Source organism: Nothoprocta perdicaria, unplaced genomic scaffold (genome assembly GCF_003342845.1).
Source record: "Nothoprocta perdicaria isolate Ctin4 unplaced genomic scaffold, notPer1 scaffold_75, whole genome shotgun sequence".
Taxonomy (NCBI): Eukaryota; Metazoa; Chordata; class Aves; order Tinamiformes; family Tinamidae; genus Nothoprocta; species Nothoprocta perdicaria.
Window position 1 is genome coordinate 271,759 of NW_020456032.1, and position 19,017 is coordinate 290,775.

Genomic DNA, 19,017 nt, shown 5'->3' on the forward strand with positions numbered 1-19,017 from the left:
TGTCCCAGAAGCATTTTCTCTTTGCAAAAAAAAAAAAAAAAATCCTCTTTCCCCCCCCCCCTCCAAAATATGCTTCATTTCCTTAAAGCATACAGCTCTTCTTTTCCTCCTTCTATTATCCTGTGGTAACCAGCAAATTCCATTTCCTGACTCCTGGAGTAACAAATCCATCAGCTTTCAGCTCAGCTCTTCTCTCCCCCGACACCTGTCTGCTGCTGCCCCTCACGGGCACTGTGCCCTCTCTGCACATCCACGATAGGATGATAGGTGACATCTGCCTTTCCCCGATATATTTAGAGAGAGAAGGAGAAAAATTGGGCTGAGATACTCAAAAGAGGTGGCCTTCTCAAGGCAAACGAGACTTTACCCAGCAACATCGCTTGATCCTCTCCTCCTTCTCCAAGGCGCTGGCCTGACATTCCCCCTTCTGGATCCTCACCACTCCTCCATCTAGAGCAGGAGAAGATGGAAATTAGTAGAGATTTTTTCAAAAAAACAAGCCGCTTAGTGCAGCCTCTTGAGGATGTGTCTTGCTGTGCAACAAGGACTGGAGCTGGGCACCTTGCATGCTCCCAGTTTGCCTTTCCTGTGCGTCAGTACCTGCAGTTACAAAAGTACCTGCAAATCTACAGCATCTTTGCATGAGGACCCAGGCACTGCAGCAGTGGCACCATCTCCTATGTGAGCATCCAAGGCCATTTAGCTGCTGGGGCTATTCCAGGCCTCCCCAGGAGAACCCAGGCTGCCGTGTTGGTAGAGCTGAGTGTGGGCAAGAGCAGGATGCTGTGAAGCCAAGAGGGACTTGCCGCAGCACAAGGCACAAGATGGTAAATCCCGCATGGTCTGTGAGCAACAGGAGAGCCAAAACTCGAACCGAGGGCAAAGCTAGCCCTTCGAAGCAGGATCTCGCCAAGCACGAGAGGAAGCTCTGCAGTGAGACGGTGCATCCTGCTGCCTACTGCTGGCCTTCATCCAGCGCCTCGATACCACTATGCCCAAGCCAGGAGTACCACGTTTATTCCTTCTGCTAGTGCATGTCATAAGGCACTCTCTCCAGGATAGGCAGCAGAGAACCAACATCACCGTTAACCTTTTCCCACAGTAAAATAACCTTTTTAAATGTGCATTATTTAAAAAGGGTAATATTAAAAGCCCGGCATCCCAGGGGAAGTAAATCTTCCCATAATAACTCTCCCTGCTGGACTCGCTTCCGAGGAAATGCTGCATTTTCAGGAAGAGCTTGTCCAAAGGTTATTCTATCTTTATGTGTCTTGGCTGATGGGGGTTTTTGCCACTGTCCCCTCTCCGTTAAGAACTCAGTGATGTGTTTTAATGGAGCAAGACAGGAGGGCTGGGTTTGGAAGCAGCCCCGGAGCTCCCTGGCAGCGGCGATGCCCGAGGGATGCACCAAGGATCGGAGCGTGGACCCGGCGCTGCTGCTGTGCAAAGAGCTCCTAGAGGAGGTGCCAGTAGGTGGGGCTGAAGAATACGCAGTTCAGCTCTCCAGGATCTCCAGGATCTCCAGGATGCAGCAATAGCACCGTGCACAGGCTTTCCTGCCTGTTTCTTATTCACTCTATTTAACAGCAACGCATTCAAGCCCTTAACTTCTGGACATGACGCAGAGGTCTCTCCACAGGAGATGCCGTCTGTGCTCCCTTTGCAGGGCAAGCGTTCCAGGTAGAATCACTCGCTGTCCAAACCTGCCCTCCCTGTCCAACCTGACTGCAGGGAGCAGCCCAGCTCCTCCTGAGCACCTATGCAGTGAGACACAGGTACATTTTCTTTACCCACATTGAAAATGTGTGTTAAGAGAGTATTTGCAGGTAACTTGCAGTGCATCTTTCCAGTGGAAAGGGCAGTTTTCAGTGTGGGACTCCTTCCATCCCACCGCAACTCCGAGTAGGTAACTGCCCATTAGGAAGTTTTGGATGAAATGCAGTCTCCCTGGGACCTTGTGGCTAATCATTGCCACGTGTTGGCTACCTAGGAGAGCCATCTCCATCCCTCCTCCCCTACATATGTGCTTCTCCCCTAGCATGGCCTGGGTGCAGGACCTGCAGCCTGCGGCTGGTGTCCTGTTGAGGTGCTGCAGGAACCTGTGGGCTCCTGGGCTGTTGCTTAGGTTGACTGCAGTGAAGCAGAAAGCTGAATATTCCAGTTGCAAGGGTTTAATCCAGTCCACAGATGCCATTTGACAATAATCCTGTCTACATTCTGCTACAAGGCAGAGGCCCAGCATCCTAGCATATAAGATGCCAGAATGTGACGTTGCACAGGTTCAGGAGTGTCACCCTAGCCATTTTCTCATCCATCCAGTGAACACCTCAGGAGGCTGYGCCAGGCCTTTGGGCACTGCTTCCTTACTACCCTTTAAGAATGCAGCATCCCAATAGCATCCCCACCTGTTTTGCATTCTGCAGAAAATAAATTATATTTAAAATAGATCTCATTTTAGATCCAGAGGCACTGGCATCTGTAGCCTGTTAGGAATAAACAGCCTGTTACTCTTCAACCCTCTCATCAGATTCGTGTTTCACAAACAGATTTATAACCTTGCTGGAAAAGCTGACAAGCCAAGCTCCAGCCTCATTCAGTAATGTCTTACTAAATTGGAGAAGTCATAAACCACTTTAAAAAATGAAAGTTAGGACTAAAGGTTCGAGAGCAAGTGACTAAAATCTCTGAGCAGAGCATCACAAGGGAGACAAGAGAACAGACTTGAAGAGATGAAGCTTGGTGCCTCTGGAAATGATATAAGACTGAGAAATGGCACAGGAGATTAATTTATTATAAGGATAAAAGCAGATACCCGGAGACTGTGGAATAGGGAGGGACTGAGTGAAAAGAAATGAGACTGAAACTAAGGCAGGCAGTAGATCTACTTTCTGCAGGAACTGAGGAAGTGATTCAGGATAACRTAATGCATGGCTGCTTCATGCAGTAGGGGCATCCTTGTCGTGCTGATCTTCGGCACAAAGTGAATGACTGGAAATGGCAAAAAAAGAGTAAATTCCCTTGAGAAAGGGAGAAATATTGTGTGCTGTGCTCCAGTGCTGGGAACATGAAATGGCTGTGGCTATGGCAGAGGAGAAAGCCCTGAGTCAGCCCGAAAAATCATGAGATCATCTTTAAAATTAAAACACACATATTTTAGACACAATAGGTTTGACTTTGTGCATTTACTTTTTGGTTTCCAGACATTTAGGATATGCTTTCTTCCTGTTGGGTACTCTGCTTTGAAACCACAAAGGACAGGAACATCTAGTTCTGTTTTAAATAAAAGATGAAACTCCTGTGCAATTCAGCGAATCTAGCATCTGGGGTTTTAAGAAAAGCAGTAAATACCAGAAAACTCTGTAATTATTATCCAGGGCTGGTCAAACCATTTTGATTTCAAGGTTCATTGTTCAGGAAGCAAAAGGCAGAGCAGTTAAATGGGTAARTTCACTGCTGAGATGTTTGTTGACCTGCATACCCAAATTTGAGCCTAATCTTCTTGAAATACCCGAAAGTGACTGTTCAGTATGGTTGTGGCATAAGTGAAGTGTCAGCTGTCATCCTTGACCCTTTTCTGAGATGTCTCACCAAAATATATGATCTATAAATTCACCTATTTACTTGATTTTGACTATCATGGAACAAGTAGCCTGTTGGTAAGTAAGTGTGTGAGTAACAGAAACCAATGCAAGGGTTGAGAAATACACTCTACTTTCAAAAAGAAATGCAAGCTTCTGAACATTGCATCCTTAGGCCATAAAATTCCCTGTTTTCACCTGACACTTCYTTATTATAGAGTATATTGCAGTAAAGGGTAGTTTTTGGAGGGATGCTTTAGGCTGATCACAATGTATGTGCTCCCACTTTAGCACTGTGCTGTAATCAAAGAGCCTTTCTGTTGCTCAGAGAAGGGAAACGGCGTGTGAGATTGTGGCAAGCTGTGACAGGAAAAGACAAGTCTGGTAGAAGAGCTTTTAAGGGAAATCAGGCCACTAAAAGTAATGGGAGCTGTAATAATCCCTGTTTTGTGCTGTGGATTGCCCTGGAGCATAGCTGAAGGACCAGGGTAAGCCTCTGGATGAGGAACCTCTCATGGATATTGTCTGGGCTGCCCACACCCAAGCAAAAATGCTTTTAATTCTGAAATGTAAAGTGAATACTAACAAAGCCGGGGCATTTAAACTCCACTTTTCCACTTGCCTCCTTCCCTATTTGACACCTGTTTGATCCTTGATGGCTTTTCGCATGTTGCCCTTCAGGGGCTGAGGAGAAGAATGACGACTTTTTCTGTTAAATTTCCCCCGCTTTTCCCCTGCGCCAGACAGGCTTGGAAGGCAGTGCCAGCGGTCGGACGTCTTTCCCAGCCCCGTGCATTCATTTCAAGAAAAGCCAGGTTTTGAACCTCTGTCTGGTAGTCCCCGCATCAAAGGGCCCACGCTCTTAAGCCTTGAGTAAATATTTCGAYTAAGCTGTAGCAATCAGGGGGAGCACAGCTAATGCTCAGAGCCACGCGGAGAGGTTTTCCAGCTTCATGGGCAGCGTGTCCCGACTCTGCTCAAGTCACACACGGTCACAAAACTGTGTCTGTACACACAGATAGATGTGTGCAGAAGCAGCCGCCTTCCCGCAGTGACTTKTAGTTTCTATGCGGCAGCTATGAATGCTAATTCTGCAACTGTAAGAGTAATGTATATGGTAAACTTGGGGCATGTAACCTTTTTTTTCCCCAAAATAAATGCTAAGTCAGCTGAAATAGTTCTTCCTTTCAGGGCAAATCCTTCAAGTTATTTCCTAGTGCTTTCTTCTTCACACAGGGGGAGAAATACAAAGAAATATAAGGAATTCAATATTTAATTTGAACTTTTTCCAGAATTTTTGTTTGTTTGTTTGTTTGATTGATTGATTTTTTATTGTTTGTTTGATTTTTGCTTTAAACTGTCATTAATATTTAAAATTTATTTTTCAAATAGGTTTAAAAAATAAGGATGAAATGCTTCAGTTCAGGTGCAACTGTTTGGGTTTCTACATGGTAAGCTGTTTTCTCGTTCAATCAGTGAGCTGAAAAACTAATTAGTCACTAATTAACATACCACTGGTGTTGACTAATTTGTGTCCAAGGAAAGGGTGATTATGGGGAGCCGTGGTGGGAAGGGAAAATTGGTCTGTCTGCCCCAGACAGGGAGAAGTTGGGAATGGGAGAGGACCAGTGGGAGCTGCTGTTGGGCAGAAAGCAGCTGAGGAACCAGGAATTGGGAAAGGTAGGTGAGGACAAATCAGCTAATCTGGATGTTTTGGGTCTTGCCCTCTGCCTTGGCAATTCCCTACTGTATTGAAGAATGAGGAGGCACCCAAAGAATAGGGATGGGATCAGCAATCTGGGCTGACAAAATGAATGTAGGTGGGATTTATTTGCAAGCTCAAGGGCTTGTTGAGCAGCAGCAGTTCCCCATGCCCTGCTCTGAGATTCCCAGGCTGTCCTGGCCCTTTCCTTCCCTTCATAGCTGCAGGGATCCCTTAGGCTCAGCAGCAGCCCCCCAGTTTGGGGTTAATAGAGATGCAATGATGTGCTAAAGGGGAGCTGATCCCTCACCTCTGAAGCAGATTTTTGGTCACCAGGTGCTGGTGTGCTGCCTAGGTGAAGAAAACAGGGTGCTCAGAGCCTGGGAGCACCTGGCTAGGAAACGGGGACCTGGTTTCCATCCCCTGTTCCTCCTTTGTCCATATGCACAAGCTGTGCTGCCTGTGCATGACACCGCAGGCTTCCCAGGCTTGGGAAAAGGCGTTTTGGGCGAACGGGGCTGTGCTGGATTCAGAACAGACACTRGGCTCTAAGCATCTCCTCCCAGGACAGCTGAGCTGTCACAGCGATCAAGCATCACAACACYAAAGCCAGGCTGAATTCCAGCTCCATTTGCACACATTTGGCCCTGGCACCCCTGCACGGTGCCGTGTACATCCAGGCATGCCTTGAGGCTCCAAGCAGGCTCTGTAACCACCGGCGCAGAGATCTGCGTCTGCATGAGACCCACCACAGAGGCTGCCTCGGCCCTGGCACGGCAAGTGAAGAACCACAACAGTTTGGTGGCTGTGAATCACCCTGCACCCTGAGTGTTTTAGTTGCTCACTGATGTGGCAGCACCTGTCAAGTGGAAAATGAGAATTATCTTCTGAAGCGAGCCCTTGTCCGTAAGGTGCCTCTTGTAATCCATGCAGGAAAGTGACTCTGTTGAGGCCACCAAGGAGGTCAGGGACCAAGTGGGGAACTGAGCCCCAGGTCTCCAAGTGAGCATGCAGATTGCTGGCTCAGCCTTCCTCCAAGGGACGGAGAAAAAAGGCTTTTCTTTCCTTTTTTTTTTTTTTTTTTTTTTTTTTCAAGAGGGCACTGTCCCTCGTGCTGCTCGTGCCAGTGTCCTGCTGGCTGCCACCTTCACAAGCCCCGTCTGCAGGGCTTTGCAATAACTTCTCCCTTGCGCCTGAAGAAATAAGCAGGCAACTTTCCATCTTTGAAATGCAAGTGTCGGGGAGTATTTTGTCAACATTTATTCACTGTTTAGATTGGAATCATTAGTGACAGCGGAGAGCTACTTAGACTCGGCACTGGTGATTAAAGCTGCGAGCGGAGGCATAGTTAATGCCATCAAGATGCATGGTGGAGAGTGGAATTAGGAAATCTGGCTGGCGCAGGGTAATTAGCATGTTCCTCGCTCAAATGAGAGCGGTGCGGTGCAATTCCAAAGTGCCACCAAGAGGACTGCGTTATTTATCATATCAATCTTCCTTCATAAACACATAACTCACCTCTTAAGAACATGACATCTTATATTAATTGTGGGAATAGCTGGCTGGCAGCATCGTGTATTTAACTCGGCAAATTACTCTGCTGAGGGTGGGAAGGTTGACAGGCTCCYGACTGGATCTCCTCGTGTGACTGTGGCGGGGAGGTGGTGGATTGAGCTCTACATGGGGGTGAGCAGCGCTATCGCCTCGTGTTCGTTCCCATGTTTGATCACGTTGGCTCCCCTCAGGCACGGCTGCGAGCTCTCGGCAGCGGTATTTGCGATTTAGATTCATGCACATGAAAGGGAAAACAGGATCATGGTTGGGAATGCTCAGTCTCCATCTGGGTGCCCTTCTCACCACCGCAGCGAGGAGCCCTCCCTGCATCACCCAGGAAAGAGGTTAGTCCTTCACCCTTGTGCTGAATGAGCCCCCCGAGCTGAGTTCTCCCAGGCTCATCTGCCTTTGCTTCCAGAGGGAAGAAAATCAAAGCTGCCTTTTGGTGCATGTAGGTGGAGCATCCACCAACCACAGCTAAGAGCCCTCACTCTACCGAAGGCCACCCAAAATTTGTGTTGGTCATGCAGAAAGAAGGGTGCCAAGGTGGGCCTGCTAAAAGTCATCCAGTCTGGTTTAAATCTGCACCATCTGGACTCAATCGTCCTGTCTTATTAGTAATATTGAAGTGAGAAGATGCTTTTGTTAACAGTGTTGGCCAGATGCTCTGCAGTGAGCTTCCTCCTAGAGAAGCTTGAAGAGAGATGGCCATTGGGACGGCTAGGAGACCGTGATAGGGCTCCCAATGGAGCCCAGGCCAAGTAGGAACTAGCCTCCATGAAGTTCAACCTCTAGTTGTTGAGAATTACTCTAGAAAAACAGGATGTTGGGCTTTTTGCGTTATTTTTTTTTTCATGAGGAAGATATTACAAGGATCTCTGAGAACAAAACCGCCTTATTGTTTTTGCTGCAAATATTACAGGTTTCTCAGAAATCATGCTCAAGTTAGTGCAACTTCCCATGATGTCTTTGCATTTCCAGGATGCTCACACTGCCCTGCACATCCTCAGCCCCTGCTATTTGGGCTGTTTTCACTGACCAGGCATTCTTGCTTTTTTTACTTCTTTATTTTTAATAACCTTTTATGGCTATATTCATCCAGTTTTCTGTAATTCAGGAGCTGAGAGCTGCAATTGAGTCCAGGGGTAGCCTGGCACATACTGATGCAGCATACCAGTGGCTGTAGCAGCTTCTCCATCACTCCTGGCCTTGGCTGTGTTTCCAAGACAAGAAATAGAAACCCAAACACGACTTATGTGAACTAATTTACATCGGCTGCATGGGATTGCTGTGCTACTCGGCCTTTTTTGAGTTACACAATGACATTTTTAATTAAAGTTCCTGTAGTTAACGATCTGGATCAATAATAAAAAAGTAGGCTGAAAATTTAAATCATGTAACATTAATCCTATCAGCTTAGAAAACTCTCTGATTATTTTTCACTTAAAACACTCAGTCTGTCTCCACAGACAGGGTGGATAATAGGCAGAGTGTTTTGGAAATGCTTTTTTTTCCCCAACAGTAAACATGTAATGGAAGTTTTCCTCCTTTAGACTTGAACCACTGTTGTTTATTTTCAAAGGCAAATGTAAAATTTCTACTTCATCTTCTATTGAAAAAAAAAAAAAGGAAACATGAAAATTCTGTATGCGTAAGTGGATAGCATGAATTTAGGATAAAATTGCTTAAGTGGGAACAAAAATAGAATGTTATTGAAAATTGTATTTAACCAGTTGGTGTCCACTGGGAGAAATGTTCTTCAATCATTGCACCACACGTGGTATCACTGGAGGACAGAGTTAAGGTTGTTTGGAGATTTAATTACATATTTTCACATCTCATTCACTTTAGTCTTCATGCCTAAGATTTTGGGGTTTGTTTAATGCCTGGCTTGGGTGCCGGCCGGGTTCTGCAGATCACTCCATCACTGCCCCGGGCAGGGAAGCTGCGGCGGTGGCACCGGTGAGTGGCACCACATGGTCCCTGGCAGCTCCTGTCTTTGGAAAGCGGGGCAGCCTCAGAACGTGTCAGACGTCACTAAAATACCCAATTAACCAGCGCCTTGCCTGCAGGGGCACTCGCCAGTCTTCGCTTCTGCTCTGCCCTGCCGCGCGCCACCAGACGTCAGACCTGCCGAGATGGGGAGAACAGATCTGATTCAGGCAACACTGCCCTTGGTTTCAGGATATGGGACCCACCAGGAGAAAAGCCACTTAGGTTCAGGACAAAGATATTTAAATAGCTAATTATTCTCCAAATTTAGTACATTGGAGGGTTTCAGCTCCCACAGTGGTGAATGCAAACACTGCTTCCTCCTCCTCCCACCTGCATAAACAGCCCTGAGCAAGATGCAGGTGACCCTCAGCTTAGGGTCAGTGCAGCTCTCTGCTGGGCCTGGTGAGCCCGGTTGAGAAATGAGGTACAACATTTTGGGCACCTTACGGGTTAGCAAAGGGCTAAGCAGCTCAGAACCCCCATCAGCAGTGCTYCCCCCTGGGCACTGACCAGCCACATCTGCAGCGTGTCCCTCTCCGATGACAGATGATCCTGCCCTGCCTCAGGCCCCCAYGAGTGCCATGAGAGGTGAAAGCAGCCCCTTCCTTGCAGAGCACTGTGAGGATAAAACTGCTCCAAGAGTGGCACCGAGACTGGAGCAGAGGTACTCCAGGGAGCTGCACATCTCCAAAAGGCCACCGGCTACGAGCTCTCCGCCAAGGTGCCTGGGGCATGTGAGCTTTGCTTCTCAGTGCTCCCAGTTTTCATCTCAGGACTGGGCTGGATTTATTGCTTGGCTTGACTTGCAGATATCTTCAATAAGCAATTCCTGGCTCACAAGAGGTTTGCAAAAAAGCTCTTTAAATCTTCCAGCCGTTCCGGTCGAGGTGGTTGCGTGCGTGCAAGCAGAGGATGGTCCCTATGTCCTTGCTGGATGTCAGAAGTAAATAACAATCCTGTCAGCTTTAAATTGCAGATTCACATGTAAAATGAGATTCTGTGGATCCCTCTGTAGAACCTAACCAGTTCTATACAGTCCTTCATGCTCCCACTCGGAGCTCTCTGCACTGCTTAACTATTTAGCTACRAGTTAAAGGAGGAGACAGCACCGAGGCAGCTCTGTACCTGCCACCCAGCCTTGGAGAATGGGGGGAAATGCAGGCAAGGCTGGAGGACAGCAAAGAGGCAGAGGATCTTTTGGCATCTCCAAAAGGATGGTAACTTCTGGCACGTCCCCCTTGGGCTGTCTTGAATGGACAAGGAATCCCRTAGCTGGTGGATGGGAACAAGCAGCATAAACCACTTCTTTCCAGAGAGCTCCTGGAGCAAAGCAGCACATATTGGTATGTGGGGAACCTCAAAAAATATCCTGGGGTGAACCTTCCCCTCACTTGCAAGTGCAGTAGTGGAGCCTTTCACTTTGCCCTGGGATCCAGGCATGCCTTTCTATTTTCCAGCAGTAACCCTGCATGCAGACCTGTTGCTTTATTCATGTATGGCAAAATAAAGGATCTGCTGAGCAGAACAAGGCAGTGGAGCAAAGCAGCATGGAGACAGGCCCTTCTGCCCACTGAGCATAGGGCACAATTTCTTAGGTGGCATATGGACTTTAAGTGATGCTTTGTGAACAGGAGCAACATGTCCAGCACAGAGCCATGCTTTGAATTGGCCTGCAAGGGAGGATTTGGAGTTGATTCCTGGTCAAGATGCAGAAAATCTCTCCTTGCAGCACTGAACCATTTAAAGATATCAATCTGGATCCCTGCAGATGTAGCGGTCTCCCGGTCATTCTCTGTGGCTGGTTTCCACATTGTTGTAGTGAAGGATGTGCAATCCTGCTCTACACAGTACCTGAAATGCTAGGACCCACTTCTAGGTTGACATTAACATAATTACAATGAGCTCTTACAGCATGTCTTCTTCTGCCTGGTCCTTCTGTAGGTGCTCAGTTGTTCATTGAATGTGTCTTAGAGACTAAGGCTGGAAAAAAAGGAATAGACTCAGGATTGCAGAAATCATCTTGCTGGGAAAAGCAGGATGAACTGGTGAGATAGATTATTAATTAACTGTTTCCCTAATTAGTGGAGACTAGGATGACTGTTTGCCCATAAATGGGCACTTTGAGCAAATGCCCATGGCTCACTCATTGCTGGAGATATTTGTGTGCTCCAGCAGCATGCGCAGGGTTGCTCCAGCTGCAGCTGGTAAGTCCATTGGTCCAAGTCCATTGATGAAAATCAGAGGACAACCTTCTGCAGGGGTAACCTCCCTTGCTGCTCCTCTTCGTCACGCCTGCAAGCTGGCTTGCTTCTCATCCTGGGGATACCCTCCTGTGATCAAAACCTACCTGCCTAAACTCGGACCAAAAGAACGGACATGCACCTTTGCCRGTCAAGGCTTTTTTTTCCCCATAGCAAACGTGGTTTTCATTTAGCCGCTGCAGCTCTTCTCCTGCATTTGCTCCCAAGGCTTAGGACACTTTTTGGATAATGTGGGGCTAGTGCTGGTGGAATTATCCCTGCAGTCACASGCTGTGTCTCAGTACCAGGTGTTAAACGGCAGCAGAGCAAGGTTAGCTCAGGCCCTGGACGGGATTCAGCCTTCAGCAGGAAGGGAAAGGCAGGACACGGAGCGGCTTGCTGAGCCATTTCTTTCCCTCTGCAAATATTTATGCTTTAAGCTTTCTCACTTAAAGGCCTAATTGGAGTCTAGGTGAGCCGGCACACTAGACGGGAGCCTAATAGAGACATTGCAGTGCTATTAGCACAGATGGTTGTCATATGTATGCAAATGAGGAGCAAATTGAATTTGGTGTCCCCTCTCACCAGCTGTCCTATCAGCACTGGCTCCTGCCACAGCAAGAGACATCGCCACTGCTCCACTAATCTGTCATCGCAGATTAATTACAACTAACACATTAATCATCATTTGTTTCCTGGTACAAAGGAAGTATCTTGTTCTTTCGAGTGCATTCTGCTCGGATGGGGTGTTCCAGCCCATTAAAAGAGAAGAAAAAGGGAAGGAAGGCCCGGCGGCTTCATTAGCGGCGGGCGCGCGGCGCYGGGGGCTGCAGCAGGGTGCCACCGTGCTCCCTTGTGGCAGGGCACATCCCGTGCAGGGACACGGAGAGCCCCAGCCRCACGCTGGCACCTCAGGGGACATCCGCGTCCGCTGGGGACATCCACTCCATGATGTTGCCTGGGACGCTTCCCAGCTTGGCTTTGTCCTGGGGCGATGGTGTCCCTCCCATCCCAAAGCTGCAGCTTCCTCCAGGGCAGCCACCGCTAGCCCAGACCTTGGCTGGTGTCTAAGCAAGCAGCTCGAATGGTGCTGAGTCGAAGGGGTCCTTCTGGGTGCTGCCACCCTCCAAGGCACGCTACCATGGCCCGGAGTGGGCACCAAAGCAGAGCTTTCCACCCCACCATTAATTCTGACCTCTCAAAAAGCGAAAAAACAATTTTTTTTTCCCAAATGAAAGTATTGCAGCCAGTGTGTTACCACAGACTTCTACTGGAGACTTCTACAGTCATATCCAACTACGTTCTTTTGGATAGAAATCTATTCTCTGACATATTTTTGTCCAGTTTTGTGCTATTTATTGCAGTAACTCATAAGAATTCTCCTCAGATCTCCATTAACAGTGTTTGGACTCCTGCCTTTGCTCCACATGTGGCCTTTAATACTGTGATATGAAGCGTACCAATGACAAATGTTAATGATTATCTATTTAATCAGGCTGTCTGTAGAAGCTCAAATGGCTTGTACCTCAAGAGCCTGGGAGATGCTGAAGGAGCCAGTATGAACCATTTCCAACAGTTCAAGCCAGCTTGGAGCGCTATTACGAGGAGCAGTAGCTGGGCCAGACAGGCATTTCCAGGCATCCTAGAAGCCTTCTCACCTGTGCTTCTGATGTCTATAAATTTTTCCAAATCTGGGCTGCCCGRCTGTGTTGTAGTCCATGATTGACCTCCTCCTTTCAGTGGATCTCCTAATAACACCCTGTGTTATTGCTATTTTGAGGGTATTTAATACCCAGTGATCATCTGAGCTCTTAACTTGGTCCTGTTACACCACAAATACTCGGTTGTTGCTCTGCCCAGCACTGCATGCTCTCTGCTCTAAAAATCAGATGAGCATTTCCATCCTGGAGAGAGCTTCTCCACTTGTGGTTAAGGCTGGGGGAAAGACTTAGCACCTTCATACCTCAGTGTGACACTTTATTTTTCCTTTGTCTTCCTGAAAAAGTTTGTGTTAATTYGGTGACCACAGAGGCAAAGCTTAGCACTACAGCAGCTCTGCAGCTAAGATCCTCTGTCAAGTATCAACCCAACTGTAATAGAGTCCCCAGAYGATAAAACCCAGGAAGGTAGAGTTGCAGTTGGGGGAGCAGGTCCGGAACTCATGACAATAACCATTGCAGAAATGTAATTAGTCCTAACCAGACATAACAAACACCAGAAATTCAGAGAGAACTACAGTCACCATTTCCGCTCATCCAGCAAGATCATGAAACCTTCAGAAGAAGCAGAGAGTATTTTGTGTGATTAACTTTGAGAAGTCTTAGCATACCAAGAAATACCTGCAAATTTTGGCAGCAGAAATAAATGGAAAGTGCACTTTGGTTTTGTTTGAAATTTTAACATCCCATTTRGCTTTTTATGTCTTTTGCCCACACTTGATCTGACATCTCCGTTTTTAACTGATCGGGAATTCAATTTTCTGCTGCTCTGATTGACAGGCCTTGGTCCCAGGGATGTCTAAGCTGGACGGTGTGGTAGGAAAAGGGAGAAGGAACTGGGTGGGAACCCAAAGTCTTCTCTGAAGTCTCTTTTATAAGAAAGCTGAAGCAAAATCAGGTTTTCCAAAAGGTGGATGGACAGCACTGGATGTTTTCTCGATTCAGTTAATGCTGACATGCTCTGTTTTACATTGAATTATTCTGGAATGAAGGTTTTGGGGTTGAGTTCTGGTCAGCACAAAAAGCAATCTTTTTTTTTTCTTTCCCTTTGCACAAAATGCTTTTCATATCAAAACCAGAATCACTGCAGAAAATTTCCATGCCATTTCTATTCCAGGCTGCTGCCACACTCCAGTGGTATTTCACTGGGCCATGGAGCAGAGGTAGAGGTCAGAGATGTGCTGAATTTGGGCTGAAGGCTGCCAACACTGCAAAGAAGTCCCCGAAACTGCTTGAGGCTGCCATACAACAGGGAAAACTTTTAAATGTGAGTATCCTACATGGCACAGAGCCATGGGAAAGAGCAACACAGTGTTCAACAGTGATAACTTGTGCATGACTAAAGTCCAGTCCCACCAAAACTCATGGAATGGTGGTACAAGGCTCATTCATGGTGGCTGCATTGGCGAACGGGTGCTCTGAGCATGGTCTATGGGTTGACATGGCCCCCAGCCCCTGGGGAAAAAGGATAAATAAGCACCGGATGTTTTCTGCACTTGAACATAGGGTCAGTGTAAAGTCAATTCGAATGCAATGCTGCAGCCAGGGCTTCTGTGGCAATGAGCAGTCRTGTCCCGTGTGCATGATCAGGTTGGATCCGCATCAAAAGGAAACCTCAGACCTCTTTGGCAGGTTCAGACCTCTGTTTCCAGTTTGCCTGTCTGCCATCTGACGGCTCCCATGTTACACTGGACCACATGAATACCTCCAGTGATCCAGTTTCGTGCAGATGTCTGATAATGGGATTGCTGCCTCCTGTACCCAGCACAGGACAATTGGAGCCACATCAGTCATTTCGTCCCTAATGAAAGAAACGACTGTCATGGGCTGACATGTTTACTTCTCTGAGGCTGAGCTATTTATCTGTACACACTCCTGCAGCTGATAAAATACTGCCGTATCACATGGAGCCTGTGCGACTGTAAATCAAAAGGTCAAGGTGCGCAGCGAGTGAGATGCCTTTGAATAGCTTAAGTTAAGGTTTCCAGTAGGTTTCTTGCATGGTAGTTTATGCATTGGCCAGATAGGCTTGCTACAAGAGAACTGTCACTTATTCTTTTTTTTTTTTCTCTCAGAAAGTGCTTTAAACTGGTTATAACACAGATATTCTGGTATTCGTCCTGTCTGACTGCCCATGCCTGCCTGGGTTCGAAGCTCTCTGAAACCAGGAGGGTTTCTTTTGTTAATATTAGAGGTCTGTGYRTCCRGCCCTTGCAACGTGCTGGGCTGGCAGGATGCACAGGGTAAAATCAGGATTTGGGAAGGGGGCCTTTCCCCTGCAGCTGCAAAGGGGCAGCCAAAGCTGCCTTGACATCGCGTGGCTGCCAGGGCACCTTCCTCCGCTTTGGAGAGGCACCAGACAGGAATTTCTCAGCCCTTAGGAACTTGCTTTTCCCTCAGATTAGACCCAAAAACTACTTATTCCATAACACGTCTGAGAAGCAGCGTCCTGCAAGTGCTACCCAAACCTACCCAGTCAGAGCAGAGAAATCCTTGAGATGCTTCGTGTCCAAGTCTGCTTGGATCTCTACTCCCCCTTCAGCCCTTAATGACAGGAGTCACCTCATCTGTCCTCCATGGATTGTTTATTGGCCCAGGGATTTGTATACCCTACGCTGACGTTTGCTGTGGACCAAAAAGGCTCTTGGGTCTTGATGCTTAAAAGGATCTTCAAACAGTTTTGCTCAGAACTTTGTGAGCAGTGGTAAGGCTTGGCTTGAAAAGGGGGCTAATTTGGGGGTCAAATATGGATCCAGGTAGCACACTCCTAGACATGACTACAAAGTTTCACTCCTGGCCTCATAAAAACATAGAATCACCTCTGAAATATCATACTTTTGTAGAAAAATGTGTTATGATCTGTAGTTAAGAGAAGCAACCAAGGGTCAGTGCAAATGAAAAAAGAAGAGAGGAAAAAAACTGTTTTTGCAGCAGTGTTTTGGGTAGCACACGGTGCATCACCAGTCTTACTAGAGGCACTTCTCCATCACTACAATGAGTTTTCCTGCTCTCATGCGTGTTCATGTCAAAACATGGTTGAGAAACCATGGAGGTTTGAGAGAGGGATTCAGGAGAGCCCTCAGCACTCCCTGGGGCTTTTAGCTAGTTCTTCGGATTGGCCAGATTTCAAGGAAGAGCATCCCATTCCTACACAGAAAGCAGCAGATACCTAATCGTTCTCCACTGCTGCGACCTTGTGATGATCCAGGGCTCCACCTAACACCATTCATATTTGACATCTACATGATACCTATTTAAGAGCCATCCTAACGGGCAGAGAGTGTTTAGCCTTCAGCCTCCAACCAAATGGAGTTGGTTTCCTGGTTTAGTTTGACTTCCTAGGCAGGGAAAGAAACACAAAAGGCATCCCAGCGAGGTGATGCAGTTGATGCCATCCCTTTTTCAAGGGGATGCCATCGCTTTACAGTTGCTGCTGTCTCTTTCCAGGCGATAAGGTTATTCCAGGAGGCCTCGGCAGCGGGCCTTGTGCCAGTGGCTTTGTGCTCCCGGTGGCTTTTGCAGTTAGTTTGCATTCCAGACGAGACAAGGGGGCTGCCTTTGCCCCCTTGAAATGTATTTGGATGCAAAAACGCACGCACGCAAGTTGCCACCAGCAGTGCCCAAGCCCTGCTGTCTGGATAAACAAAAATCTATTTGGGATCAAAGTCGCCCTGTGTCTGGTGTGCATGACTGTTTGGAAGGGAACAACATGCTGAGGAAAACAGGCTGTAAATTCAAGGCAGAGCCTTTTCAGTGCTTCTCCAGCAGTGCCTGGATGCTACCCAAATCTCTGCTAATTGGCCCCAGGAGACCCTCCATTCACCACACCTTAATCAGTTTTCTTTCTAAGCCCAAAGGGGCATAAAACTCTGCTGGTGCTGGGGGGACTACTTCATACACACATAAAAATATCATAGTTTCGAATGCATATACCRTCTTGCATCTTAAAAAATGAAGAGCCCAGCCAGTGCTGACACATGGCCAGAAACACCCAGTCTGCCCCAGCATAGACAAAAGAACAGGTCTTGTCCTCCAAGCTGGGGTTTGCCTGGCATTTYTCAGGCAGAGATGGAAATGGGGAGCAGGTGGGAGGGATTGAAACTGGCCCAGGGTACTTTTGACAGCGGGTAATAAAGGATTACGGTTTGAAAGAGTGAGATTGGGGCTTTTCACGCTGTTAGCATAATAATGAACTGTCAGCCGCAAGGTAGGCAAGATGACCTGGAAGTTTGTCCTCCCAGGAAGCTATATAAATCACTGTTAAACTCCTCAAAATGATCCCTAACTTTCCACAACGATAACCTTTCTGCTGACCATACTGAGAGAAAAGGCAGGAGAAAGTTTTCCCAGGTGGATTTGGCTCGTGATCCATGAGGTTGAATCTTCTTCATTGCCTACAGCAGCAGCCAGACAAAGGCAGGCAGCTGAAATCACATTAACCATTGCACGGAAGGTCTCCGGTCGGCACTTGTTTCCTCCCATGAACAATTCAATCTGGGCACCTGCTCTGGTGTTACTATCCAGACGTGATCTGTGTGTCCTCTGTAGAGCTTCCTGCTGTGCCATGAGGGTCTGTTTCACTTCTCATAYGGATTTGTTTCATCTGGGTCTGTCTCTGCTTTTTATTTGCTCTCTACTGCTACTGTAGGTATCAAAATGTTGTTAGCAAAAGCAACGTGACTGTGGGAGCCTGTAACTGGTCTAAAGGTGGGTTTTTCACTTTACTCGGTGACCTTCTTCCCAAATTGATGCATTTTGAACTTACATTAAATTCGTTTTTTTCTCCTCATAAAAATCCTGGGGTTTTACATTTTTCTAGGTCAGAAAAACATTTCAAAATACCGTGTTTGATTGTTTCCCCCCCTTTTGAATTATTAAATATGGTTATCTTTTGAAACAGAGCTTTGTTTCCATGTGAAACGTCAAAAAGATTTGATTTGAAAATATCAAGAAAAAAAATGTTTTGATGTTTCAATTTCTTCACGGTTTTGTTGCCAAACAACCCAATTAATTTAATATGAGTTTGCTATTAGCTACAGTCAACTGTATTACAGTTTTTTTAATAAGAAGTGTTCTTGAAAATGCCAAGTTCCTTCTAAAGAAAAAGATGGTTGGTAGCACCTAAACTGCTCTATCCCCCAGGTGCTCTATGAAGCAGAGCAGCAAACAATTTTGCCTCCAAAGAGCCTGTGGTCTACTGAGACACCAGAGGTGGGCGAGTAAAAGAAAATATTGCTGTCACTGTAGTGCAGGCAGGGAGCTGGGACAGGAGTGAAGAGCAATGAAGGGCATGGGTGGCGGAATAGGGTTTTGAGTGTCTTCTTCTGGCAACACAGGTTGGTTTGGGGAAAATGGACATGAGAGCGGTACGTGTGAAAACCATTAGTACTAACCCAGTAAAAACCGTTTCTCTCAGCTAGTGTCTGGAAGATGTTACTGACACCACAGGAACCAGCTGGAAACATTCCCACCACATAAATACATTTGACATCTGCCATTGAACAGTCCGTGAAGTGAAATAGAGGCAAAATTCAACCCAGGATATGAATTTTGTGTCTATTTTCCACATGGCAGTCTAAGTTCACCTGCTGATTATTTTTCTTCTTTTTTTTTGGCATGTATTTTTGCATCTTTATTATAGCTGATACCGCAATGACCTTGCGTCCCAGGAAAGGGATGAGTACACCATCTCAGTAAAGGATGGGATGGGGAGTCTTTGGCAGAGCTGCTGGATGCTGACAAACTGCCCGTGCCTCGTTGGTGCTCCAGGTCCTGGAATGACGAACGACTTGACCCAAGTCTTGTGGCAAACACTGCCCTCCCCATGCCCTTGTTGGGGCCTTGGGGCAGCTGCTCCTTCCTATGCAGATGTTCGAGAGCCTTCCCAGGAGCAACTCTTAGACTTGAAGCTGGAGGCTTAGAAGGTTTTCGAATTTCTAATAGTTTATGTTTTATGCTGTTGGTGGCCAGCACCTGAAATGCAGAAAATACTCTTTGAAGTCTATGTACATTGCATTGACTGCGGTACTAGTCATAATAATTTAAACAAGGCAGGGTAATCTCAACTAAAATCAGCATTGTATTGCTTTTTGGGGGGTCTGAGTAACAAAACGCAAGGAGCTTCAGCCTGGTACTTTCAAAAATTCCTGGAGAATTTGGTCCCCCTGATTTTGGTATGCCATGGGGATGGTGCCAGAGGCTCTAGGAGAGGCACCCATGGGACATGAGTG

At 47.0% G+C, this 19,017-nt stretch overlaps 1 protein-coding gene across 1 annotated transcript in view; it reads left to right on the plus strand.

Annotated features, from left to right (window-relative positions):
• Positions 1-1,391: 1,391 nt before the first annotated feature.
• The window catches only part of LOC112957658 (heparan sulfate glucosamine 3-O-sulfotransferase 3B1-like), a 105,117-nt gene continuing 87,491 nt past the window's right edge, over positions 1,392-19,017 (plus strand). Inside the window, exon 1 of the mRNA XM_026051386.1 lies at positions 1,392-1,469. Within this exon, the coding sequence (XP_025907171.1) occupies positions 1,392-1,469 (78 nt within the window). The remainder of the gene's footprint in view (positions 1,470-19,017) is intronic.